At 41.1% G+C, this 25,913-nt stretch overlaps 1 protein-coding gene across 24 annotated transcripts in view; it reads left to right on the top strand.

Moving 5' to 3' along the window:
• The window catches only part of PBRM1 (polybromo 1), an 89,984-nt gene that overhangs the window by 21,103 nt on the left and 42,968 nt on the right, over nt 1-25,913 (top strand). For all 24 annotated transcript variants that reach the window (XM_075939398.2, XM_075939397.2, XM_075939410.2 and 21 more), the window contains 5 exons: nt 919-1,017; nt 1,981-2,072; nt 11,312-11,528; nt 21,965-22,106; nt 23,034-23,131. In XM_075939398.2, coding sequence (XP_075795513.2) covers nt 919-1,017; nt 1,981-2,072; nt 11,312-11,528; nt 21,965-22,106; nt 23,034-23,131 — 648 coding nt within the window. The remainder of the gene's footprint in view (nt 1-918; nt 1,018-1,980; nt 2,073-11,311; nt 11,529-21,964; nt 22,107-23,033; nt 23,132-25,913) is intronic.

Genomic DNA, 25,913 nt, shown 5'->3' with positions numbered 1-25,913 from the left:
ACTTCATGTCCAGAATAATCTGATAGCTCTCATCTTGATATCTCTACTTTTAAAAACCATTTTTGTCTCAAGACGGACGGATGGGGGGACACACCCACCCACCCCACCCAACCAAACCTCTACTCTTAAACAAAAATAAAATTGCCCACTTTTTATAGTCAACTGAAGGAGAGAAAAGCTTAATTAAAAAAACAAACTTTGTGCTGCCCTGGAGAGTGCTATTGACTGCAGTCAAGCACAAACCTATTGTCATTTTTCCACCTCATCTGGGTGTCTTTCACCTATATACTATGTTCAGCAAAATACCTCCTTAAATTATTCTAGCTTACTTTTTCTTTTAAAAAGCACAATTTTATAATAATTCTTTGCTAATTTAAATACTCTAATCATCATGTCAAAGATAATTCCAATTTTGTGACTCTGTCCAGATGCACATCTTTCATTCATCACATCATCACAAATTGCCCATTTGCCGTGCACTTAATTGTTTTTTGGATAAGATGACCAATGTACAAGGGAAGTGTCTGCAACACAATTTGATATGCTTTATTAAAGGAGAACATAATATGCCTGGCTGTGTATGGTTACATCTCAGTTCTTAGCAATATCCTGTTAGCCATCTTTATTTCTGAAGTATGCTGGACTGAGAATTTAAATAATGGTTCTACCAATATTGTTTAGAATCATTTCATCTACCTTTATAAACAGAATTCAGCATAATTTACATTATGATTAACTTGGGTATTATTTATGCCTAAGTGTATCACTTTATATTTAGCAACATAACATTTTACATTCCTTCTCAGTGCCTATTTCAAGATTCTTCTGTGAAAGAGCTGCATTCTAATTTATATCTCTTCTTGAGTCTAAGCCAACTTTCTCTTTTTCTCCCTTTCTCTGGCTTGATTCTTCTTAAAGGACTCCATCAAATTTGGCAGCTTCCAAACTGACAAGTCCTTCCTCACAGGGTAAAGGCAGTGTTGGTGATGAGAGAAATTCTACTAACAAATATTACCGGTAAGTATATTGTCTGTTTTGGTGTGGATGCCACACAGTTAATTTTTTTTTTTATTGATTCCCCCCCCCCCCCCCAATACACTCCTCCTCCCTCCCGGACTAGCTGTCATTTGGAAATGTTAAAGTCAAAGCTTTTTTTCTGAAATTTGATGTATGTGTTTTAAATGAACCCTCAAGCTTAATGATCTAGATAAATAATATTTAAAATATCAGATTTAATAACCACTTCTCTCCAAATTTCATTGTTTAATAGGGTATTGACTCTAAATTGTCCTTTATTATTTTTAGTTTTTTACTTAATAAAATGTTTATTTCCTTAAAATGCTCCAAAGAACAGGCTCTTATATTTCATTACAAACTGAGGCATGATAAAAGTATCAATGAATTGTATTGCAACTCAAAAAATATTTTTGAATAATTTAGGTAACTTTTAAAAATATAAAACTAAAGAACAAGGAGAGGCCAAATGGAGGAGGAAATCCTTAAGAGAAAGTTCATTCAGAATACTTTTCAGTGGGTACGATTATGTGGGGAATTCTTCCCTGCCTGCTCTTCACTGAAGAAGTCTGTGTCCCAGTATATTAAATATGATCAGTGGCCTCTTGTTACTCCCACGAAGCAACAAGAAAATTATGACTTAGTTGGTGTTTTCTAATTGAGCTGGTTTTCACTATGAATGAATACGAAGAGCAGTGCAGAGGGCACTGAGCGTCATAAGCTTTAAATTCCTTGTTGCAGTAGTTCTCCAAATGTTTGGCTTGGCGAATTGTTTGGTAAAACAGATAATCTCATGGGCCAGTGTCCTTTGTAAACGTCTCATCTTTTCTTGGATTATCCCTGCCTACTCTTCTAGTAGTGGTTCTCTAGACTGCTAATATGACTTTCACATTCCACCAGTTGTTCATAGAGCATAACTAAACAGTAGTTTTAATATATACATTGCTTTTCTTTTTACTTTTAAAGTAACAAAAGATCAGTCCAAGGGGATCGTTTATCTGCAATAACTATGGCATTGCAATATGGATCAGAAAGTGATGAGGATGCTGCTTTGGCTGGTAGGAGTTAATACTTCACTTGTACCAGTGTCACATTATTAAAATGTACTGAATGATTGCAGGATATTTACTCTGTATGACACTTCCTTTGCTACTTTTTTAGACACTTGTAGTTTCCAGATTATTTTGGAGTTTCCAAGGCATGACATGCAATTTTATTAAGACTGGTTTGTTTTTTAGAACTGTAGATGAAATGTGTAGTCGGCAGGAAAGGAAAGACAAAATAATCTACCCTTTTTTATTTTGATTTTTGTTACATTTCAGTCCATCAAGGTTTTGTAAACTGGGAAAAGTGCTTGTTTTCGAATCAGTGTGTTAAATATTAGAAAAGACACTGGAATGTGTCTTCTAGTATTGGAGAAAAATAGATTCTTAAAAGTTCACAAGTCATCACATTTTATTCTTAGTAAAATGTGTTATTTCTGTGTGGCTGTTAAGCTTTATTGATGGCATTAAATAAAATGTTTACACAGTTCTGTTTTACATATTCTAACTTCAGGTATCAATATAAATTAGGGTGGGGGAAAAATCAATTTTTTTTTGTAAATCTGACTTAAGATTTTTTTTAAAAAATTTTTTAAATCCTGAATAAAATACTAAATTTTTCAGTTAAAAAGAACAGTTACAATTAAATCTCTACTCACACTTACTATACCTACACTTAATGTCTCATAAAAATGAATTAATGGCTCTAATGTGTCCAGTGTGACTACCAGCTATCGCTGCTTGAAACTCTGGGCTTTTAATTTCTGTTTCTCAGCAAAATAAAGTCACATGTGCAAAGGAGGACACAGACTGGATAGGATTGTTTTTGTTCTGTGCTTATGTGGTGGTGGACTAGGCATTGCACTGCAGAGGAATTAGTTAAGACATTATCATAAAGGCAGAAAGACAATGTATAGGTAAGGACGGAGGCATCATAGAAAGGCACAATGCAGTGGACTGGAAAGAAGACAAAGTGTGTGTGTGTGTGTGTGTGTGTGTGTGTGTGTGTGTGTGTGTGTGCGCGCGTGCACGCACATGCGCGCACTGAATAGCTTCCTATATTCCCCCACACTTGCCATAAAAAAGCTGTCATGATTTCTGGACATAAGAGAGATCATATCTGGGAATATTTTGAAGAAATTCGTTCCCTGGGTAAAATAAGATAAATGTGTCAAGTGTAAGCAATGCAATAAGATTCAGGGCTTAGTTGCAAGAATGAAACATCATAAGGACAACTGCTTACTTAGGAGGTGAAAATGTGGATGTGTCTAAAGAACAATGGGGATCAATTGATTAGTGACATGAAGAATGATGCATTGCAAGGGTATTATTTAAAACTCTCTCTGTGCATTTTGGTATAAGTACAATTTAACAAGTAAATTCCTAAGCTGTTTGCTATGTTGGATGTTGCTAGAAAAAAAAGTTTTTAGCTTATCTAATTCTTATGGCTTTTTTAATTGGTGAATGAGGTTTAGAATCTATCACTCAAGTGTACAGTACGCAAAGCTGCCGTAAGAGAAATCTAGAGTTGCCACTTGATCTTGAGCGGTATTTTTTAATTTTATATTGCATAATGCGGGGCTACTGAACTTTGGAATCCCTGGGGGCCACAATGATACTCAGGCAAAAAAGATGCATGTTCACTCAGCTGTGTCACTTGCGAGTTGAGGATGGGAAAGTGAGTTAAGTCTTTTTCACGAAGCTGATCTGCAAAAAGGGCCAGTTTTGTTTCGTATGCCAGAAACATTGCACATCAGAGAAGGCAGGTTTTTTTCTTCTGTGAAGTTTAAGATTGAGTGCATTAAGTGGCGTGTCATATCAGTGAGAAAAGCCACATTTAGCAGGAATTTCTCTTTGTCTAAACACGACAGTAAATCCTGGCAATCCTTTGCCTCCCAAAACACTTGTGCGGCAGGCAGTAGATCCATTAAACCAATCTAACACTTTGCCTCGACTCAGACATCTAACTTCTGCAAGCTCTGCCAATTCATCATAGTGTGTTTTGTACTTCTCAACTAAAGCCAGAAATTGTCCGTATTTCAAGGTATTTGCAACAATGATGTTGACAATTTTTGTCACAGTTTCCATTGTGCTCTTGTGAAATCCTCTCTTCAGTTTGCTGCATAACTGAACTTGGTAAAGAATGCAATAGTATGAAAAGAAATCTGGAAATTGTGGATTTTTCTTCAGCAAAGAAATTAGCCCATTCTCTTTTCCAACCATGGAGGGAGCGCCATCAGTTATTACCGAAGTAAGCTTCTTCAGATCAATACATTTTCCTGATCCTTCAAAAAATGTCATCAGCAAAGAATAAATGTCCTCTCCCCTAGTTTGACCTGTCGAAGGTAGCAGAGTACGCATTTCTTTGACATTCTTTTTTGCCATTGAAAAAATGAATCCAGGTTATGAGCTGAAATATGTCTGAACAATCAGTAGATTCATCCATTGCCAGACTGAAATACTCAGTGCTTTTAGCAATTTAGAAAGCAGATTGCCTGAAATGCTTTCAATATACTACAGTTGAATCAGACACTTGCAGTTTTTATATTTGTTTAATTATATCCTCTTTGTTTTTAAATTCTGCAAAGAGTGATTCACCGCAGTCCAAGAAGCACTGCTTCATCAATTCACCTTCATTAAAAGGTGATTTAGCTATGTGCCAAGCCATTTTGAACGGCATCTCTGTCTTTAACTTGCGAACAGAACATATCTTGTTGGGTACGGAAACTTTCCAGTAAGGAACGTATCTTAGTTTTTCTTAAATTGTTGTCAGGTGGATACAAGTCTTTGAACTCAGAGTGACAAGATTCATGGTGCAGTTGCAGGTTTGTTTTCTTTAACACGGCAATAGTCTTTTGACATTGGTTTTCCATTTATCTCTGCAAAAGCAAATTCTTCTCCCAAACAGGGTTGAAAACTCTGTTCACTCAACAAGTATCTTTGTTGCCATTTTTAGTGCTTCTTATTAAAAAGAAAATTGTATACCGATGTTTAGCTTCAGGCTCTGCATTTCTTGGACTGATTTTACTCTAAAAAGAAGAGTTTCCAAGCCAGAGTGCTCCAACCTATGTTGGGTGGGGAGCTGGGTGAGTCAGGCTGGAAATGAGAGGCAAAAAAGGACGTGCCCAGGAGCCTCATCCTGGTTTCCCAGCAGGACTGACGTCCCCACACGCGAATTCGTCACTCCGTGCGGGACAGAGTCAGGACTGCCCGACCGTGGCACCGGACCTAGACATGGCCAGTGTGAGCCAGTCAGCACCTCTCAGGCTCTGCCCACAAGGCAAAGCAGCCAGCGTTTCCCACAATGCCCCGGCGCTCCCTGCACCTCCTCCCTGGGTTTTAGAAACGCCGACGCTCTGTACCCGTCTGTTCCAGCCAGCCCATCCGCTTGCGTCTTTCAGTGCTTGCCCTGCCTGGGAGACGCTTCCCCATTGTGTAGCGTGTACCCAGTGGAGGCCATGTTCAAAGGGTCCCACCTGTGGGCTGCGTGTTGAATAACCCTGGCATAATGCATGCCTCTTGTTTTGGAACGTAATGGCCACAGCTCATCACGATGATGCCATAAGTCTATTTCCTATTTTATGTCCGCATAACTCAGCTATCCGAAAGAAACCCAATCCTCTACTTGTTTTCTCAAAAACCAGACATGCCAGTTCTAAGGGGCTTACTCCAAAATTAAGTGCACTCTAAGTGCAGTCAGTATGAGCATTTTGGTAACTTGGAATTAGATCTGCTTACTGAGGAAAAAATATAAATGGTTAACTGAATAAAAGAGTGAGAAGAGCTGAGAACAACTACTATTCAAAATCACATTTGAATTTAGTTTCAGGTTCTCATTTAAGCTTAAGAGACTTAGTCTATCTGCAACAACTTCAGAGTCATCCGCTGGTACTTTTAGCAACAATGCTGCAACTAAACATATTTCAGACAATAAAGTATCAGTAGCAAATAACCGATTTCTGTCATCCAGTAAAACCATCACTATGGCTGGGTTTGTAGTAAAAGAGCCAGCAAATACCAACAAGACACTATAGATGAAAAGATGCTTGGTTTAATTTTGCCACATATTCTCCTTTTTGCATTAACAAACACCTTCTTTACTTGATTGAATCCTTGCGCCCATTCTGCCCTCCACCTGAATGAATCCTTGCGCCCATTCTGCCCTCCACCTGGCAGAACTGACATTGGTGGAAAGTTGCTAGATACCGTGTATGAGAAGGAACTTGAACAGCGTGCAAGAAATACGGAGGGGAAATTTTCCAATTTAAGTCTTGATGGGTGGAGCAATGCACGCCATGATTCGGTAATATGAACCTGTGACACAACAAAAGATGGTTGCATATCTCTCAGAAACAATATGCCCACACAGTGGATTATTCAAAAGAAGTAGCAATGGAAGCTGTAATAAACTGTAAACAATAATTCATGTAATATGCACAGTTCTATCACAGTGCTGCAAAGATGAGAAGATACTTAGAAGAAATAACAGAAGGATGCTCCTTAATAACACACGACTGCAGTTCCCCTTTAATGCATCTTTTAACCAAAGATTTAAGTGCGTCTTTGTAGGAATGAAATCAAATGTTCCATAACAACCATTTTGCTTCCGTTTCACTGAAGAGAGCAGGAGGATCCAAACTAATTCTCCTTTAAGATGCTCAGTGGAATTCTGTGGTTCACTGGTTTGAACAATTAATTAAGAATTGGCCTATTATAACACTTTGAAGAAAGCTGTGATTAAATAGATGGAAGTATCTCATCCAAAGTATCTAACATTGGATTAAAGATGATTGTAGAGAGTATGCTCAGTATACTGAAACTTGTTACCCATAACCTTATACAAACTTCAGAGAAATTGCTGCTGCATTGCTGATCTGTTGAAATGTGGAAGGCACTTCTAAAGAAATACCTCACTAGAAAGTTAAATTACAGGCAGTAAAGAAGTGAATGGATCAGACACTAACTCCACTTGATTCATATAAAGGAAGATACCTAACTTGATGATAGTGCTGCCATGGCATTGGACATCTCAAAATCACTCGTCAGTCATGCCAGTCATAATAAATTCTGGAGTTGGAGTGAAACCATATACATCAGTACATGTTTACTGGAGATGTTTTCAACAAAGTCATTCCCCTGAATTAGTGGGAATTATTAATCAAGGATCTTGAAACCAAGTTCCTTCAGTTGCTAAGCCAACTTCAGGCACAGAGAGAATATTTTCATCCTTCAGTATTCACACAAATCTAAGAAGTCAATTGGGAGTTGAAAATGCCAAAAAACTCGTATTTGTTTGTCTATAAATTAAAATGATAGTGAGAGTATGGAAAACGAGAGCTCATTTAGCATGCCCCACTTCCATGAACATTTAGAGTTCTGAGGACTTGTCTAGTATTCTTTTTTTTTTTAAATTCTCAAATTTTATTAAACTGAGTTTGACAGCTATGAGCTGGCAACTCAGGAGACTGCTGCAATTGCAAATGTGAAATGTTTATGTATTTTGCATGTGTGTGATTCAATTCTTACCATTCCTAGTGTCTTGGCGCTACATCTGCAGCTTGACATAGGTAGTGAGTATTACGTACTACTAGAAGATTTACCTGGTGGTCTTCAGGTCCTTAACGCAATTTTTGGGTTCTTGGAAAATTCAAATGTAGCATGTACATTTTCATTATATCATAGCTCTGGGATGGGGGTAGGAATGAGGAGTTCAGGATGCAGGTTGCCCTGGAGAGAGAGGATTACCCCAGCCTTCTCTCACCCCAGCAGCTTGGGGCCAGGTGAGAAGTGTCTCTCTATGGCCACTGCAGGTCCATGTTTGTCTACCCCCTGTACTCCTCAATCAGAGTGAGGAATGCAGTAAACGGTGCACTTTCTCCCCCCTACCTGATGAGGGGAAAAGCAAGTAATATCCTTGTATGTATCGAGGGGGAGTTTCAGCTCTCTTCCCCGCCGCTTCCCCTCCCCCCCCAACACATACACTCTTCCGAAAAGTTGCCTGGGGGGTGGGAGGCTTGAGGCTTGGGGTGGGGAGAGGCGCAGCGCATGTGTTAAGTTTTCATTCAAACTGCAGTGTGAGGGTTGGGAGAACTGCTTTGCTTAATTATTCAAAAGTATATGAGGGTCTAATTTTTCTGTCTGTGTGGTACAATTATATTAGAACTATTGAATTATTAAATGTTTTCTAGGTTGAGTGATTCTCTACACTGACATGCACAGACATCATTTTTTTCTTATAGTTTGGTACAGTCTCTTACGTAGTGATGTTCACGACTAGTCAACTATCCAATAGGCAAATGGTTATCAGTTGAGTAGCCACTCAATTAGTCGTTCCCCTCGCCCCCACTGCCTCCCCGTCTTCATGGAGAGCATGGGAGACAGAGGTACAGCGGGGAAATGGTGCAAGCGGGGATTGCTTCAGTCCCCACTGGCGCCAGATCCCACTGCTGGCACTTCTGCTTTTGAAATGTACAAGAGCTCTCCAGGACTCAAGCAGGCACCGCTCGCCCCGGGCTCTCTGTGGTGCCCCCTTCTTATTGCCTCTGAGAGGGCGGGACAGGAGACGGCGCCGGGTGGAGCTGGCTTAAAAGCCAGTTCCTCCAGCACCGTCTCTGAGCTGCCGCCTCCCCTGCCACCTCAGAGGGGACACTGCTGAGAAGCAGCCTCTGCCTGCAGAGGTCCCAGCGGGGAGCTGGGCCTCCCATGAACAGCGGCTGTTGGCACCAAGCAGCCCCTGTTCGCGGTGACCAGGGTTGGGTGCAGGCAGGGCAGCTCCAGCACCAGCCCCTGTTTGCGGCAGCCAGGGATGGCCACGGAGAGGGGATGCTGGACTCAGCACGAGCCGGGACCAAGCAGTCCCAGCTCGTGCTGATCACTGCGCCTCTGCATTTAAAAAGTAGTAAGAGCCCAGCAGCTCTAACTGCATTTAAAATGCAGAGCAGCGGCACAGGTGGCTCCGGAGCTGGCTCCTGGAGTTACCTCTGCTGCAGCTCTGCACAGCAGCGCTTATCGACTAATCATATAGTTGCTACAAATTGTATCGATTACCCAGATAATTGCATTTTTAACATCCTTAGTCTCATGCTATGCTAGTGTCCTGGACTAAGTAAGTTAACCTTGTTTCACGAGTCTCGGTCGTGAAGTGTATAGATTTGAGAAGGGGGGAAATACCACTGTAAAACATATGGATCATAAGTTTAGGTACCAATCAAAAGAAAGTGGCATAACTAAGTCCTAAGCAGGACAACTCTCAGTCTTTGTTGTCTCTGCTGCACCCTCTGTCTTTCCTTTATTAGAAAAAGTTCTTCAGTCCAGGTGTGATAATTTAAGGAGAAATGTAAGAGACTCTTTCTCAACACATAAATGTATAGATTTGTTTTGAACTTAATCACTTCCTTAGGTGTGTATGAAAACCCTAGCCTCAGCTTAGTAATTTCGAATCTTGTAGCGAATTCCAGCTATTCCAACTGTTGTTTGTTTAACCTTAGGCAAATCAACTTTCAGTTGTAGACCCTTGGTACATCTGAAATTGGGCACAAGCTGTTTCCTATTGAGCACCTTAAATCAATGCATACAACATTCTCAAATTCATAAATTTTTAAGGCTAGAAGGGACCATTATGGTTTTTAGTCAGACCTTTTGCATGACACAGGTCAGAATTTTACCAAGTGATTCGTATATCAAGCCTTCTAAAATTGGTGACTATTTTTTGAAAATGTACTTGTCAGCTTTGAGCTTCGGTTTTTCCCATTTCACAGGATTTTGAGGGTTGCTTATTTAATGCTTCAGAAAGTACCTTAAGATGCTTGAATAGAGGACATTCTAAAATGGCAAATTTCTTTAATAATAAAGGGTTAAGTGAGTACATATGTAGACAGAAAATAAAAACCTACTGCAGATTTCTCATGCTGTCTCCATTATACACATTTCCATATCCATGTGAACAGTGAATCTTAATATGAAAATAATCACCTCATTCCAAGTATGAGCTATATTTGCTAAGGTCATTCTTTACACTTGTTCCAGCATCTGAAAAAGTAATAGCACCTTTTGGGGGGGGGGGCGCGTCTCTTATTGATTAATCACCATGTTTTAAAAACTTGGATTTGTGTAAGCTTGAGAGAGAGAGAGGATGATTATTTCATCAACAAGAGTGTTCTAACACTGTGCCAAAAATAGATTTAGGCTCTGTATTGGAATTTATTATATGTTGTTTAAATACTTGGAATTCTTAAAAGAATTGCTCTGTTAGTCCATTTGCAGTTTGCATGGACTAACCTCAGTTGATTACCTTCCCCCACAGGAATATTTTTTAAGGCCCTGTATGCTCATGAATGTCCAGGGATGTGTAATAGGTGTTCCATGTTGTCTATGCTATGTTGTTAGGTTTTGCAAATTATCTCACATTCTAGCATTTCTAAAGATGTGAACATATGTTTATAGCACCAGGGATTTGTAACCTCCTTTAATTGAGTTCATGAATATTTCTTATGTTACTGAAAGATTATTCCTCCTTTCCCTGGAGGATTCCTTCAGCATCTTTCTTATATGCGACAGACAGTATGCCCCTACCAACAGTGGATTGCTCCTGTCTAGGATATAGTGTAACACTTCTGTGTATGTTCTGCTCTTCATCACTCATGTGTGCAGACATTTCCATTTAGAAAAGCAAGCCAGGGTAAAGATATTTTAAATAAATAAAAATACAAAATGCAACTGTGTAACATGATGATAAATAATACAATTGTACTTCAGTTTTGTTGGCTTGGTTAGTAAATAAGCAGACAGCTGTTTTCTTCATCAGTTTGTGTTGGAGTATTCTTAGTGTGAATTCTCAAGTACAGCACTCTACAGTAATCCCATCTGACTCTGTCAAAGGAATGAGGTCCACATCTGATAAAGTGCAAGATCTCTTTGCCAAGTCAAAGTTCCTCTGAACCAGTGGCTATTTAGGCTGACATAGTTAAGAGACATCAGTTTTGTAGCAAGTGATAAACATCTGACCGTCTTTGTCTGTGCTAACCCAATGGATCAGATGTGTAGATGGGGGGGGGAAGAAAAGTTTTGGCTACTTTATTACCTCATCATCCAGAAGCAGCAGATAGTATATGATGTCCCTTTAAGAGTTATGTATTAAAAAGTAAATAAACTCCCTTACTTGTGGGTCAAGCATTATCTCATTTATTAGTAAAAAAAACCCCAAAGCTTTATTTGATTGCCCTTCGGTTTCTCTACTTCCTTTTTTCTTTTTACAGCCGCTGCTCGTTATGAAGAAGGAGAGTCTGAAGCAGAGAGCATCACTTCCTTTATGGATACTTCTAACCCTCTTTATCAGCTTTATGATACAGTTAGAAACTGCCGGAATAACCAGGGTCAGCTTATATCCGAGCCCTTCTTCCATTTGCCTTCCAAAAAAAAGTATCCTGATTATTATCAGCAAATCAAAATGCCTGTGTCCTTGAAGCAAATCAGGTAAGAAAATATGGAGTGCAAACTATATTTGCTGGGTTCAAGCACATTGAAGAGCTTCTTTCATTTCTGGCATCCTAGACCATGAACTAATGCTTGAAGCCAAACAGACAACCATATTTTGCTTTTCAAATTTGCCTGCAGCCATCTTCTGACCTTCTCTTGTAGATGCCTTCTGTTTGTGTTTGTTTCATTTGTTTTCATTGAAATTTCAGGTGTAAGGCTAAGAATCCTGAAGATTGAGATGTCTTTTTTTTTTTTACCAGACAGGTACAGACTGGCTAGTGATAAACAAGCTTCCATACAACATCCATGTTGTTCTTTTTTCTGGATCTTGTGACACATTTTTGTAGGAGCAAGAAGATGGTTTTCTCTCTGGTCAGCTTGTCTTTGTCCCCTGCTTTGACAATCACCAAGATGTCAATTATTACACTGTTCAATGGTGTAAATCCTAGAAAGTTGATTAATTTTTTAGAGCCACAGAACAGCTCTCCAAAATAATCAGTCCTATTCATTATTAACCTAGGCTGGATTTGAGTTGGGTTATAAGAAGAGACTGAAGGTCATGAATAAATCTGTGATCCAGCAATACAACTGATACATGCTTGTCAAAAGCCTGACCTAAGAGTAGGACAAAAATTGTATTGTCTCATTCTAATGGGGTTAATTAATTCTTGGTCACAGCTAAAAGGATATGATGAGCTTTTAAATGTATTACATCTTTATTTGTGCCATATTTTATCTTATGTGCCACAATCTCTGAAAATCTTTTCATCAGAGTACTTGGAGACTCTGTTATCCTGTGATTTAGGAAGGAACTTGGTGATATCCTGGCTCCATTTTGTAGTACAGGCAGTCCCCAGGTTACGTACAAGATAGGGACTGTAGGTTTGTTCTTAAGTTGAATCTGTATGTAAGTCGGAACTGGCGTCAGCTGCTGCTGAAACTGATCAGTTTCAACCGCGGCTGAATCTGGACGCCAGTTCTGACTTACATACAGATTCAACTTAAGAAACCCAGGCGTCCCCAAGTCAGCTGCTGCTGAAACTGATCAGCGGCTGATTCCAGGAAGCCTGGGGCAGAGCAACTCTGCCTCGGGCTTCCTGTAATCAGCCGCTGGTCAGTTTCAGCAGCGGCTGACTTGGGGACGCCTGGGGCAGAGCAGCTGGGGTGCTGCTGGGTTGCTCCAGTAGCGCGGCTCCTCGGCGCTACTGGAGCAACCCAGCAGCACCCCAGCTGCTCTGCCCCAGGCGTCCTGATTCAGCCGCTGCTGAAACTGACCAGCAGCGGCTGAATCAGGACTCCTGGGGCAGAGCAGCTGGGGTGCTGCCGGGTTGGTCCGGAGCAACGCTGCGGGACCAACCCGGCAGCCCCCAGCTGCTCTACCCCAGGGGTAGGCAAGAAAAGCCTGGTCTGCTGGGGGGGGGAGGGGGGACTAGCTGCACACCCTCCCCGGCAGACCAGGGAGACAGGGGTGGGGACACCCAAGTCCTCCACGGCTTTGCTCCGTCTCCCTGGTCTGCTGACCTGGGAGACACAGAGCAAAGCCGCAGAGCACGCGGGCAGCGGGACAGTCCAGGCGCGCCGCGCTGTCCCACTGCTGGCGTGCTCCGAGGCTTTGCTCCCCATCTCCCTGGTCTACTGGTCAGACCAGGGAGACGGAGAGAAAAGCCTTGGAGCACGCCCGCAGCGGGACAGCCCGGGCGCGCTTGAGCTCCCCCCCTGCGGGCGTGCTCCGCGGCTTTGCTCCCCGTCTCCCTGGTCTGCAGGGAGACGGGGAGCAAAGCCTTGGAGCACGCCTGCAGCGGGACAGCCCAGGCGTGCCTGGGCTGTCCCGCTGCCGGCTTCCCCCGCAGCTTTGCAAAGCCGCGGAGGGGCTGGGGCTGCAGGGCAACCCAGGCGCACCTGGGCTGCCCGAGCCCCTCCGCGGCTTTGCTCCGCGTCTTCCTGGTCTGCAGACCATGGAGACGCGGAGCAGCTTTTCTCGCCCCAGAGTACACGGGCGGCGGGACCGCGAGGTCCCGCAGTCCGTGTCCTCCGGGGCGAGAAAAGCCGCGTTCGTAACTGCGGATCCGACACAAGTCGGATCCGCATAAGTCGGGGACTGCCTGTATAGGCAGGAACATAACTATATTCCTGAAGGGGGGGTGAGGGGGAGAAGGACAATAATTTTTTACTGGCGGAAACTTCAGAAATGTTAGAAGTGGCCCCAGGCTGCACCAGAAGGGAGGGGCCTCAAGCGGAAGGGTGGGGTCAGGATACTTACCTGCTTCCCCTCCACAGACCATGATTGGTCTGGTGGTGGGGGAGTGCATGAAGTCTTTGCCCCCCCTCTCCCCTCGAGTTTCCCCTTAAGTGCCCATGTCCCTGTTGATGGGAGGAGACTTTGCACGCTTCCCCTTCTGCCCCCAGGCCAATTGGCTTGGGGGCGGGGGAGCACGCAAAGTCTCCTCCTGCCCTGCCAGGAGCGCATGGTGTTTCTAAGCACTGCATGCTCCCTGCAGGGTGGGGACAAGGTGGTGGAAAATTTGTGCGCTTCCCCCTTTGCACCCAGACCAGTAATGGCTACTGCTATAGTGAACTAGCCATGTTGTTCAAGCCACGCTCAATCAGCCAGATGGTTACATGTGGCTAGTGGCTGGTGTGTTGGACACCACGGTTCTGGAGTTTGTCAGTTAGATTGTAAGATGTTCAGATGAGGGACTGTCTATTGATTTGTTCAAAATACATTGATGGCCTGATCTGCTATATATCTTAGAGTTTGTCTGTCTGTCTGTGAACCTGTTTGTTCAAAAACTCCTCCTAAACAGGAAAAGTTAAGACCACCATACTTGGTACGCAGCTTCCTCTTATCCTCACTGAAAAGCAAGGTCAGGGTTTGGTTGTGCCAGGACAGTGGGAAGTGCATGGAATATGATTGTCATCAAATGGAAAGGGATGGCAGGAAGAGTTATACTCCAGAATAAGCACAGGGGGCCAACAAGCAAGCGAGCCCTTGTCACTCCTACAGCCCTGGGGAGCTGCGGAGCAGCTGCTGGCTGGACAGCATGGCCCCTGCTGCCGGCGGCCTGGTCCCAGGAATCAATGCTGCCTGCAGAATAGTCACAGGGAGCTTTTCTGCCCCCACTCTCTGCCCTAATTCCTGCACCCCCAAATTCCTGCTCTGACTCTGCACCCCCTATACCTTCAGCTCCCTGCCCTAGGGATCCAAGCAATGTTGGGTAAGTCTCATATGCAAATAAACTTAGCGCTACGATTTTATAGAAGATTCCAAACAATCACGATGCTCAGCTTTCATCTAGTTCATGTATTTCCCAACAGGTGACATCATAGCATGTAGTAAAATGGGTGATCAAGATATTTAAGTAGGCTTGCTAACAGACTGCACCATTTTTAAGACAAAAAGGTAGTTTGTTACCTACTTCAAGGCATTTTTGCTGGAATATTTGAACATGATCAAATAATAAGCAGTAGCTTGACTGGCTTCTCTCATCTTCAAATTTAAGGAGCCTAAACTAATTATTTGACTTTAGAGAGATAGAACCAGGTTCTGATCTTATTGGTGAAAATCCAGAATAACTGATTTCCAAGGAGTTACTTTGCTTGTGATTTATTTTAGCTGAGAACTGTACCTGACCCATGGTTCTTTTTTGCTGTACAATATAATTTTTTTCATATTAAGGAATATATATGTGTAACAGGAAAACAGCAGTTACATTGTGGAAATAATTAATGTACTATTGGTATTGTGTAAATATTATTGTTTTATTCAAACTAGAGAGAAGGACCTGAAATGCATGTATGCTATATATAGCAAAAGTGAATTTTCATATTAGCTTTATCTTGTTCATTGAAAGGTGAAATGTAGTATTTATCTTAGTCTGCTGCACATTGATTGAATCTTGGATTATATTCAGTCAGTTTAAATTACCATGTAAACTTTGCATATTTTTATGCACAAAAATTCTTCTGAGGATGCATGTGCATACTTAACTGCGTTTGAGTTTAGCAGTATAAAGACTTGGAGTTAAGCACTGGAATAAATTCCCTAGGAAGGTTGTGAAATCTCAGCCACGAGATATTTTTTTTAAAGCAGGTTAGCCAGACACCTGTCAGGGATGGTCTAAATCAGCGGTTCTCAAACTTTTTGGGCTCTGGAGCCCTTTACATGCGTAAAAACTTATGCGGAGCTGCAGCGGTCCACTGATTGTATGTGTTGTACCTATCGATGACAAACTGGAAACAAGCTTGCGGAGCCCCTGGAGATGTCAGTGCACAGTGCAAGATGTGCGGAGCACAGTTTGAGAAACACTGGTCTAAGTAATACTTAGTCCTGCCAGGAGTGCAAGGAACTGAACCAGGACACTACATGTGTTCCCTTCCAGTCCAGTGATTCTAATGGAAAATAAAGCAGATTGGGTCCTAACAATACATCTTACATTTGTTTATTCATTTTGTAAGGTACTTGTGTAAATAGTACATATATGGAAGTTGGAAATAATGTTACTTGGGGTGCTGCTGATAGCATTAACCTTCTGACAGCAAATTTCCTCCCAGCTAGCTGCTAGCATTAGAACAGACATCTGGAAAAAGAGTCCCAGAACAGTATATTTAGGGGTCTTGAGGACAGATTGAGCAGAGAACAAGACAGAAAGAACAGGTGGGAGCAAAGTAAACAAAACAAAAGGATGAGAGGGGTAAAAGAGGGTATAACTCAGAAGAGTGCAAGTATGGCCAACAGAGGATATGCAGGAGAAAAAGGCATAACTGCATCTTATCTGAGAGATTAAGGAAGAAAGAAACTGTAGATTGACTGGGTTAAGTGTAGAGGAAAAGAAAGGGGATAAATAGGGGAAAAAGTTAATCAGAAAAAAGATTAAATGTGCTGTGATTAAATAGCTAGCTCATACTCTTTTTTGTTGAGTATATCTTGCTGATGTTGCTTTCTGTAAATTTAGGAAAGGTCAATGAGGTAGTTATTTTGAGAATTGTAATATTGCTAGCTTCTTGGGATTCTATAGTCAAATAGGTGGATCAGACAGGAATTAGTTTAAAATGCACTAGAATGTGAATAAATTGGGCATACTAGAACATCAGTTTACTTCAAATAATTGTCCTTTCAACAAAATTTTAATATCCTGGCAAATACGAAACTGAAGACAAGCTGATGAATTCTTTCTCCATAACAGAAAAAGCTAAAAGTTTAGGAGAATCTTCTAGTCACTACCACTTTTTAATGTATTAAACTGGGAGATGGGGGGGATAATCATGCTGCCTCTTTTCTTCCCCCACACTTAAAACAAGTCCTATGTAGGGTTGGGATAAATTGTGGATAAGAGGCAGTTAAAGTTGTAAAATCTGTCTACCACAAAATGCTACAGCCACATTGTAGCATGGTCCTAAATTATGAATAGTTAGAAAAGCAGATATCCCAATTCAAATGATATGCAATGGTCAAACACATTTTGATCTGTAATTTAAAAGTGAAGTAGTTATAGCAAATAAGGGAGTAAAACATGACAATTGACTTGAACTATGAGGAGAGTGGCATTTAGTGGGAACTAATGTTTGAATAAATGAATTCATGCATGATTAGATGATCATGATTGCCCCTTCTGACCTTACAAATCTCAGAGGTGTATAGAGAGCACAGAACTTTTCTGTATATTAGATTATAAAATATGGTTGTCTTTCAGAATTACAGAAAAGTTGCTCAGTGTTTAAATTTCTCAACCTGTTATGTTTAAGAACATAAGAATGGCAAAGTTTGTGCTGAATGTAGAGGCCCATATATAAATAGATATACCTTTCAAAGAGCCTTATTATCCTAGTGATCTGGGCTCTTCACTGGCTGCCTCTTGGTTTCCCGGTGAATTTTAAGGTGTTTTGACCTCTAAAGCCCTAAATGGTTTGGGACCTATAAAAGGCAGAGTTATTCTCTGTGGAAGCCCTTTGCCTCTGGAGCGGAGTTTGTATTTCCTGAACTTCAGAAATGCTGCATCTACTTAATTAAGGCTTTGAGATGGGTATATCTTGGAGGGTTAGGTTATGGCTTGGAGAAATGGGGGGTATATTGTTGGCTGGTAAGCTAATTTATTGTACTGTGCTGCTTAGTTAGTATTCCTGCATGGCTTGTGAGTTTAAATATATTGTTACGAGACCTAGAACTTGTGTATGATGTGTATTTAAATCTATCTAAATATAAATTCCTAAAATATTCTTAAATTTATAGTAATAATATTAAGCTCTTGTTTCAGTTTAATCTGAGCTCTTTAGAGAGTATCCGAAGGTTTATCTGTACAGTTCTTGTACCAGTTTCAACTAAATTGGTTTAAAAACAGATGGCTAGAGCAGTGCCACCATGCCACCACACCCCCAACACTGATTTACTTATACCAACTTTAAATATACAGAAATAGGATTTACACTGATATAGGGATGTTAAATTGTGGTTAATTGAGTAGTCGAGAGGCACTTCCACATTCCTCCTTTGAAATGTACAAGAGCCCCCACTGGGGTTCTTGTGCATTTCAGCGGAGGAATGAGGAAGTCCACTTACAAAGGGAAGTCCAGCTGACTCCAGGCTGCACATGGGTGCCTGCTTTGAAATGTACAAGAGTCCCCAGCAGGGGCTTTTGTGTATTTCAGAGCCATGGAGCCCGGGGTCAGCAGGGGACTGCATGCCGCACAGAGCCCGGGGTCAGCAGGGGACTCCCCAGCTGACGCCGGGTTCTGTGGCATATCAGTGGAGCCTAGGATCATCTGGGCAGTCCCCAACTGACCCCGGGCTCTATCGCTGCCCCTTTGAAACATGGAGGCGGCGTTTCAAAGGGGCAGCCACCATACAGCTGATCCCCGGCTCAGCTGTGTGGCACTGCTCTTTTAAAACGATGCCTTGGCTTTTCAAAGGGACAGCGCTGCACAGCTAATCCTGGGATCAACTGTGAGGCGGCTGCCCCTTTGAAACACTGAGTTAAAGGGGCAGCCATGGAGCCCAGGGTCAGCTGGGGACTCCCCAGCTGATCCCAGGCTCCGCAACATTTCCCCAGAACACAGAGTCAACTGGGGAGTCCCCAGCTCCATAGCTCATCGGCGTTTTTAAGGGGCAGCGCCGCACAGCTGATCCTCGGGTTTCAAAGCGGCCTTGGGGTTTCAAAGCAGCAGCACCGCACAGCTGATCCTCAGCTCATCTGTGTGGTGCTGCTGCTTTGAAGTATCCCTCCTTCCCCTACTTGCTTCCTCTACATCATAGAGGCAGCAAGGGGGGAGAAATCAACTAGTCATCAGACTATCGGATAGTCGACTAGTCCTTAACATCTCTAAACTGATATAGTTAAATAGGTACGAAAACTGTGTTTAGTTCAGCCCTTAATAAAGAGAAATAGCACTCAGAGGTTATGGAGAGAAGATAGCATTGAATAAAGAAATGCAGTATTTGTGGAGTACATGTAGATGGAATCCATCAGGTTTTGCTCAGCTTTCTGCAGATTCTTTTCTGCAACACAGCAATAAATACACGTTAACCGTAACTTCCAAACTATAGTCAAGGGAGTTGAATTAGGAGGCTAGAAATTTTTAAGGTATATATTTTCATATTACTGTCTTTCAATGTCATAAAATTTCTCTAGCTTTCCACAAGAGGACAAATGTATCAGTGTTGCACAAGAACATTCACAAAGTGTACACTGCTACAAATAAAACAAATACCACTTACTTGGCTCAGCAAACAATCGAGAAGCCTGAGTGTTTCATCTACATACCTTATTTGCTGTAATGAACTTTGCTATAAAAAAATTCTTTATCCCAGCCCAAAAGATGACCTTGATAGTAAATACTTCAGAATAAAAAAAGAGTAGTTTTTTTCCTTCTCCTCCCACAGCAGTAAAGATGGAAAAACTCTTGAAAATATTTGGAATGTACTACTTGAATAAGTATTTGCTATTCCTGTCTGTCATAAACTTAATAATTATAGTTCTACTACTCTGTCTTGGACTGAGACTAATTCTGCTTTACTGTCTGTCATGGTGTGCAAATGTCAATGAGGGAGGGGAGCGCACAAAGAAACCTCAGCCTTTCACTCTTTTAAAAAACAAACATACAGATAAAAAGAACAGCCTGACTTATTTTCAAATAGTTTGGTAAATTTCGTAATTCCAGTATGGTCTGTTATGTGCTTAAAATTTATTTTGATTCTTATCTGAAAACTCATTTTAATTAATCGATTATTAAAACATAAACTGGCAACATATATAATAATAATTGAGAGCCTGGGATCTGTCAAGTGAGTCGAACATTCGAATGTGAATCTGAATGAATGGTCTCATCTCTGCATTCCCCTCCAGCTTCCAGTATGAAAACCAGTTTCAGATAACAAGTAATGCAGAAAACTCAGTTTCAGATTACAAGTAACGGCCAACAAATTATGTGAATGGTGAGCAGGGGGACACAGTTGGAAAAGTTTACATGCTATTGGTCTATGCATACTACTGTCTATGTCTATTGTCAGAGTCCCCTGAGGAAAGAAATATTAACAAAAAATATTGGTCAGATGCCATCTACATTCCTTGGGAGAGAAGCAGGATGTTTATTTGTGGGAACTTCTCTCACAATGCTCTCATCAGTGTAGCCCTTCAATGGATGCCTGGAGTTGGTATTCTGTTTAATTTTTCATATACAGGTTTAGTTTTAATTTGTAGTTTTAGAAGACTGACAGATTGCTTAATTTTTTTCCCAATTAATTTATAGGAAAAGATGTCAAAGAACATAACAAAATTATACTTGCATTTTCTCCGTAGACCATACAAATCTCATTTACTTACCACATGTAAAAACCCCTCCTCTCCCGCCAGTCAAACAGTAAACTAGCAAAAATGTCATTTGCACATCGGATAATCCCATGTAAATTGTGAAATTAAAGTAGTAACCTTGCAGTATAGATCCAGGGCAGGGTTGCAGAAACAAAACAACATTTCAGTCTGCTGCTTATGGTGAGTTTATTAAAAGTGAGCTAAAAAGGTTTAAGTGATTATCAAGCTTTTCAGCATCCTAACATATTAATTGAATGTGTTTGATTTTTAAATGATGAATGTTAAAGAAAATATATTATATAATAAATTTATTTTCCTCTTCAAGTTCAGGATCTCCGTTTGGGAGTTTTATTTCTCCCCCAAGAGGAGAGTTCACTGACAAACCAAACTGAGCAGGAAAGCTGAATTTGCTCTACTGCATCCAGTGGGGAGCATGCAGATAGGGACCATGTGAACTATGCAATTAAAGTGTGATTCTGCCCTGAAAAATGATTCTTTAGAAGTGGCATTGCAGAGATGCATGCTTTTGATTCAGTGATTTCCATAACAATTGCAGCTCCTCACCTTGTTTGAACAGGCCTTGTTCTCCTCAACCACTACGGAGAAATACAGAAGTTTAACAACAATGGAACTGGATGACTTAGGGAACTGTTAATAGAACACAACCTTTCACGCTTCGAGGCAGTAGTTTGGTATTGACCAAAACTGGTTACGTTTATATTGCAGTAGCTCTGAAAGGTCTCTCCCAGCCCAAAGGCCAATTGCCATGGGCTTTGCTCAAACATATATGGCAGTCCCTACTTACAGATTAAAAGACAACAGAAATCAGATGGATGCGACAAGCAAGCAGGCTAGGAATGAGGGGTGAGGGAGGCAGGATAACAGAAGTAATAGGATATGATCAATTTTAGCCAATCAGTAGCAGTTTTCACAACTTGCTTTGCAGTTTATGTGCTGTTTTGCATAGACCAGTTTTCTGTATGCATTTTAATTGAGGTGGTTTTGAGGTGAAGATGAAGATTTTGACTAGGAATTTTCCCGTAATGTCAGGGGAAATGGGAGAAAGCAAGAAGTGCTTTCAAATCACTGTTGTCCGATTGCAATTTGTTTTCAGACATGAAATGACTTGATCTCAGACCAGCGTAATAGTATTTTCATAACAAACTTTACTGTAGTTAGGGCTAATTTACATGCTTCTTGTTGGCAGTTTTAGTAGAGGCCAAAAATTGAAAGCCTGATCCAAGGAGGTGTGGCACATCACAAGTCACCGATGATTGGAGCCATTGGAACTTAGCATTTTTCACATGGTGCTGCCTGCTCTAAGCTCACAATTAAAATGGGGATTGAATATCTTTTTATACTTCCAGGCCTGGTGGAACAGTTATAGGGGAATCTTGTGCTTCTGCCTCCCATGCTAGAACTTTGTATGAAAAAAAGGTTACAGTATGGCACCTTTCCTAATGCTAAATTCACTTTAAAAAAAGCTGTTTGTGTGGCATGCCTAGTTGCAATATTGAGATATTGTACATTCCTCCTGTTATTGACTTGCTTATGTTAAAAAAAAAAGCATTTAAAATAATTACTGTGATCAGCTGTGGTGAAGCAACTAAGTTATCTGTCTTTTTTCCACAGAACCAAACTGAAGAACCATGAATATGAAACTTTAGACCACTTGGAGTGTGATCTGAACTTAATGTTTGAAAATGCCAAACGTTACAATGTTCCTAATTCAGCCATCTATAAGAGAGTACTGAAAATGCAGCAAGTTATGCAGGTATAAAGAGAACAGCAAAACAATCAAGATGATAGCTATTTGTATGAATTTATTTTCTTTAGGAGGTAGTTTTGTAAGCCTTTCAGAATGAAGTAGCCTAGTGTATGGTTTGTTAGTTGTTTTGTATGTTCAACAATGCATTTTTCATGGCTAAGTATCCTGAACATATGTTCAGAAGTTCTCAGTGCATTGTATACTGGGTCATCTGCCTTTGTCAGGAAATAGATCTGCAAAAATACTGTGCTGAACGGGGAGTGGATCTTCTTAGTTATCTCTCTAAATTACTTCCTTTGCGAGTAGATTAGAATCAAGCTTTAAAAGTAAGTACAAGAATCTTCAAAATTGACATACAATATAGCTAAAAGTTTCAGAGGGGTAGCCAGGGTAGTCTGTTTCAGTAAAAAGACTAATAAATATGGAACGAGGTGTACAGCTAGTTCGGAATAGGAAGCCTAATCCGAACTAGCTAGTCCGTGCCGCGTGTAGCTGCGCGGCACGGGGTCCGAACTAGCCGGCATTTAAAAATGGCGCCGGCTGGCATCATGCAAATGAAGCCCGGGAAATTCAAATCCTGGGTTTCATTTGCAACTCCAAATGACTACATTACCCCGCTAGTTCGAACTAGGGGGGTAGTGTAGACATACCCAAAGTGAGCTACAGCCCACAGAAAGCTTATTTCCAAATAAATTTGTTAGTCTTCAGGTGCCTCTGGACTCATCATAATATAGGTAAAATGACCATAATAGGCGAATGCTAACACACTTCATGTATCATGAATTACAGTGTTTAAGACAACAGTTCAAATAGCTGCTAGTCTGAAATAGCATTGGCTAGAATTGATTCTTCAGATATTTTCATGTCTGTGCAGCTGTTTAATATTCATTTATTCAGTAGCAAGTCTGACACTCGGGAATTGCTCTTTTTCAGGCAAAGAAGAAAGAACTAGCTAGGAGAGATGACATTGAAGACGGAGATAGCATGATCTCTTCTGCCACGTCTGACACTGGAAGTTCAAAAAGGAAAAGGTATGCACTTTTGGTTTTCCTACAGACATGATTTGGTGAAGCTTTTATTTGTTGTATAGAAGACTATAAAACATCTGTGTTTAAGACTTCACATGTGAATTCTAAAATCATGAAACTTATCTTAGTTATAATTATCTTATTTTTCCATGCTTATTTTTTTACTAATATGTCAATAGATAGCTGGGAAGGATATTTATACTTCAGTTCCTTAAGATGTCATTCTACATAATTATGCAATACTATATCTGTGTGTCTCACTTAAGATTGTGTTTTCAGTTCAAAAAGAACTTGACGTTTTTGTGATATGTTATTACATGTTCTCTGTAGCTAGTGATTATGTTGCTCCTCTTGTTTGTTTTCCTTGTCCGTGGCTCTCCTTTTTACTACTTGTTAGTAACTTCTGAATTGAACATATATTTTTAAAATGTATTTTACATTTTTACAGTTTGTTCATTTTAAATCCAGTCACAAGATGCTGGTTTTTGCATGGGGGGGGGGGGGACTCCCTGTGATAAGATCATTGGATTTTTCTTTGTTTTGACTGGGACAGATTAAGTATAGTTTTACAGAGAGTCATAGTGGGCCACCTCGCTCTTCCTTCTGATCTCACACTCCCCAAGTAGTCTATTAGAAATTATCATGGCCAAGAAGGACATAAATAGACTAGATGTAAGAGTAGGATGATTATGGGCAGTCAGAATATTAGAATGTGTGTACAAAACAGTGGACACAGTGCTCTAAATGCATTATACATGCCCACTAAGATTGTAAGTTTAAAAAATCAAGTTTGTAAGGATAAATGCTAACCCATCTGTTCTTCATAAAACTGGAGAAAAGTCTTTGATGTTTACTGAAATGATTGTGATAGAGAAATTTGCTGGTGTAAACTGAAATTTGGATCCCTCCATTGTTTTTTCATCGTTTATCCATCCTGTTACTGTCAATCTTCCATGTTCCGAGTTCGTTGTTATATTAGGGAGAGGGACTGGAAACAAATGGAAGCAGATCGGAGCCATCAAAACAGGCCTGATCACCCTGATTATATAATTATACAGCATCCTCCATGTTTTCCGATCACTAGTCAAAAATAGAACCTTCTCAACCAAAAGACCAATAAGTCAGCTAAAGGAGGTGATCCAATGCAGCAGTACCATTCGGGGAAAATAAATCCTGAAAGGCAGCTGAGTGATCGGAGAGAGAGGGAAAATAGTTCCAAGTAAAGATCAGCGAGGAGCAGACCACAAAAATTGCAGGTCCATGTGACTTGAAGAATCCATGGATATTGCTGACTCAAGCAAATTAAATTGCATTCCATGCCCTAAAATCGTGTATTGCTTTGCATCCTCTGATATAAGAGAAAATTGAAATCCTTTAAAAAATATTCTAATCAAGATTTATCAGAGCTTACGTACTTTCAACATTACTTTATACTGCAGAATGCTGGAGAATTAGAAAGTATGACATGTCCAAACAGTCTGCGTTCCATACCGCCTGCCTCAGAAAAATCCTCTCTTTTGTCTCAAACCAAGACAGAGCAGCCAACAGGATATGAGCACCATCGTTGCCAGGGGCACTGGAGAGGAAGTGGCTGATTCCATCACCAGAGTAGCAATAAGATGAATACTTGAAGGCAAGCAACAATGAGTGTGTCCTTCTAACCAAGAAGGCTAATGGAATATTAGGTTGCATTAGGAGGAGCATTTCCAGCGGATCTAGAGAAGTGTCTATTCCCTTTTATTCGGCTCTGACGAGGCCACATCTGGAATATTGTGTCCAGTTCTGGGCTCCCCACTATAGAAATGATGTGGACGCATTGGAGAGGGTCCAGCGGAGGGCAACGAAAATGATTAGGGGGCTGGAGCACATGACCTATGAGGAGAGGTTGAGGGATTTGGGCTTATTTAGTCTGCTGAAGAGAAGAATGAGGGGGGATTTAATAGCAGCCTTCAACTTCCTGAAGGGAGGGTTCCAAAGAGGATGGAGAGAGACTGTTCTCAGTAATGACTGATGGCAGAACAAGGAGCAATGGTCTTAAGTTATAGTAGGAGAGGTCTAGGTTGGATATTTGGAAAAACTATTTCACTAGGAGGGCAGTGAAGCACAGGAGTGGGTGGCATCTCCATCCTTAGAGGTTTTTAAGTCCTGGCTTGACAAAGCCCTGGCTGGGATGATTTAGTTGGGATTGGTCCTGCTTTGGGCAGCTGCCTGGACTCACTGACCTCCTGAGGTCTCTTCCAGTCCTAGGATTCTATGAAGTCAACATGGCAAAGAACTTAGGAAGCCTAGATGAAAAATTTGAAGCACAGCTGGGAAACCATTGAAAGACTTTCCAGAAAACAGACAGGAGAGGAGGAGCTTCATCACTGCCCTAAACGCCAGAGACTTAATGGAAACACGATGATGGAAGAAAAGCAAAAATGTTTTGTTGGTGCACTAAAGATAATTGTGAAAACAAATTTTGATTTGTAATTGCAATCATGAAAACTGCATCCAGTTAGTGGAGGTGAAAAACTCTGAGGAGTTCCAGAGAACAGCACTTATAGTGAAGGGCCAGAGTGAAACATATCCTGGCATCCTCATGCAGCTGGTGGTGTAAGAAGCCTGTTAATGAGAGAATTCTTTTGCGTGGCCCTTTCACTGTGGCAAATACATGACCCAAACCTTGAATGTGGGTCAGTATGTTGCTATTTCTGCCTGGTATTGTTTTTCTCTCATTAACTATCGAATCATAGAGCTGGAAGAGACCTCAGAAGGTCATCAAGTCCAGCCCCCTGTTCTAGGC

Source organism: Pelodiscus sinensis, chromosome 11 (genome assembly GCF_052426305.1).
Source record: "Pelodiscus sinensis isolate ZL-2025 chromosome 11, ASM5242630v1, whole genome shotgun sequence".
Lineage (NCBI taxonomy): Eukaryota > Metazoa > Chordata > Testudines > Trionychidae > Pelodiscus > Pelodiscus sinensis.
This window is presented reverse-complemented; position numbering and strand designations above follow the sequence as displayed.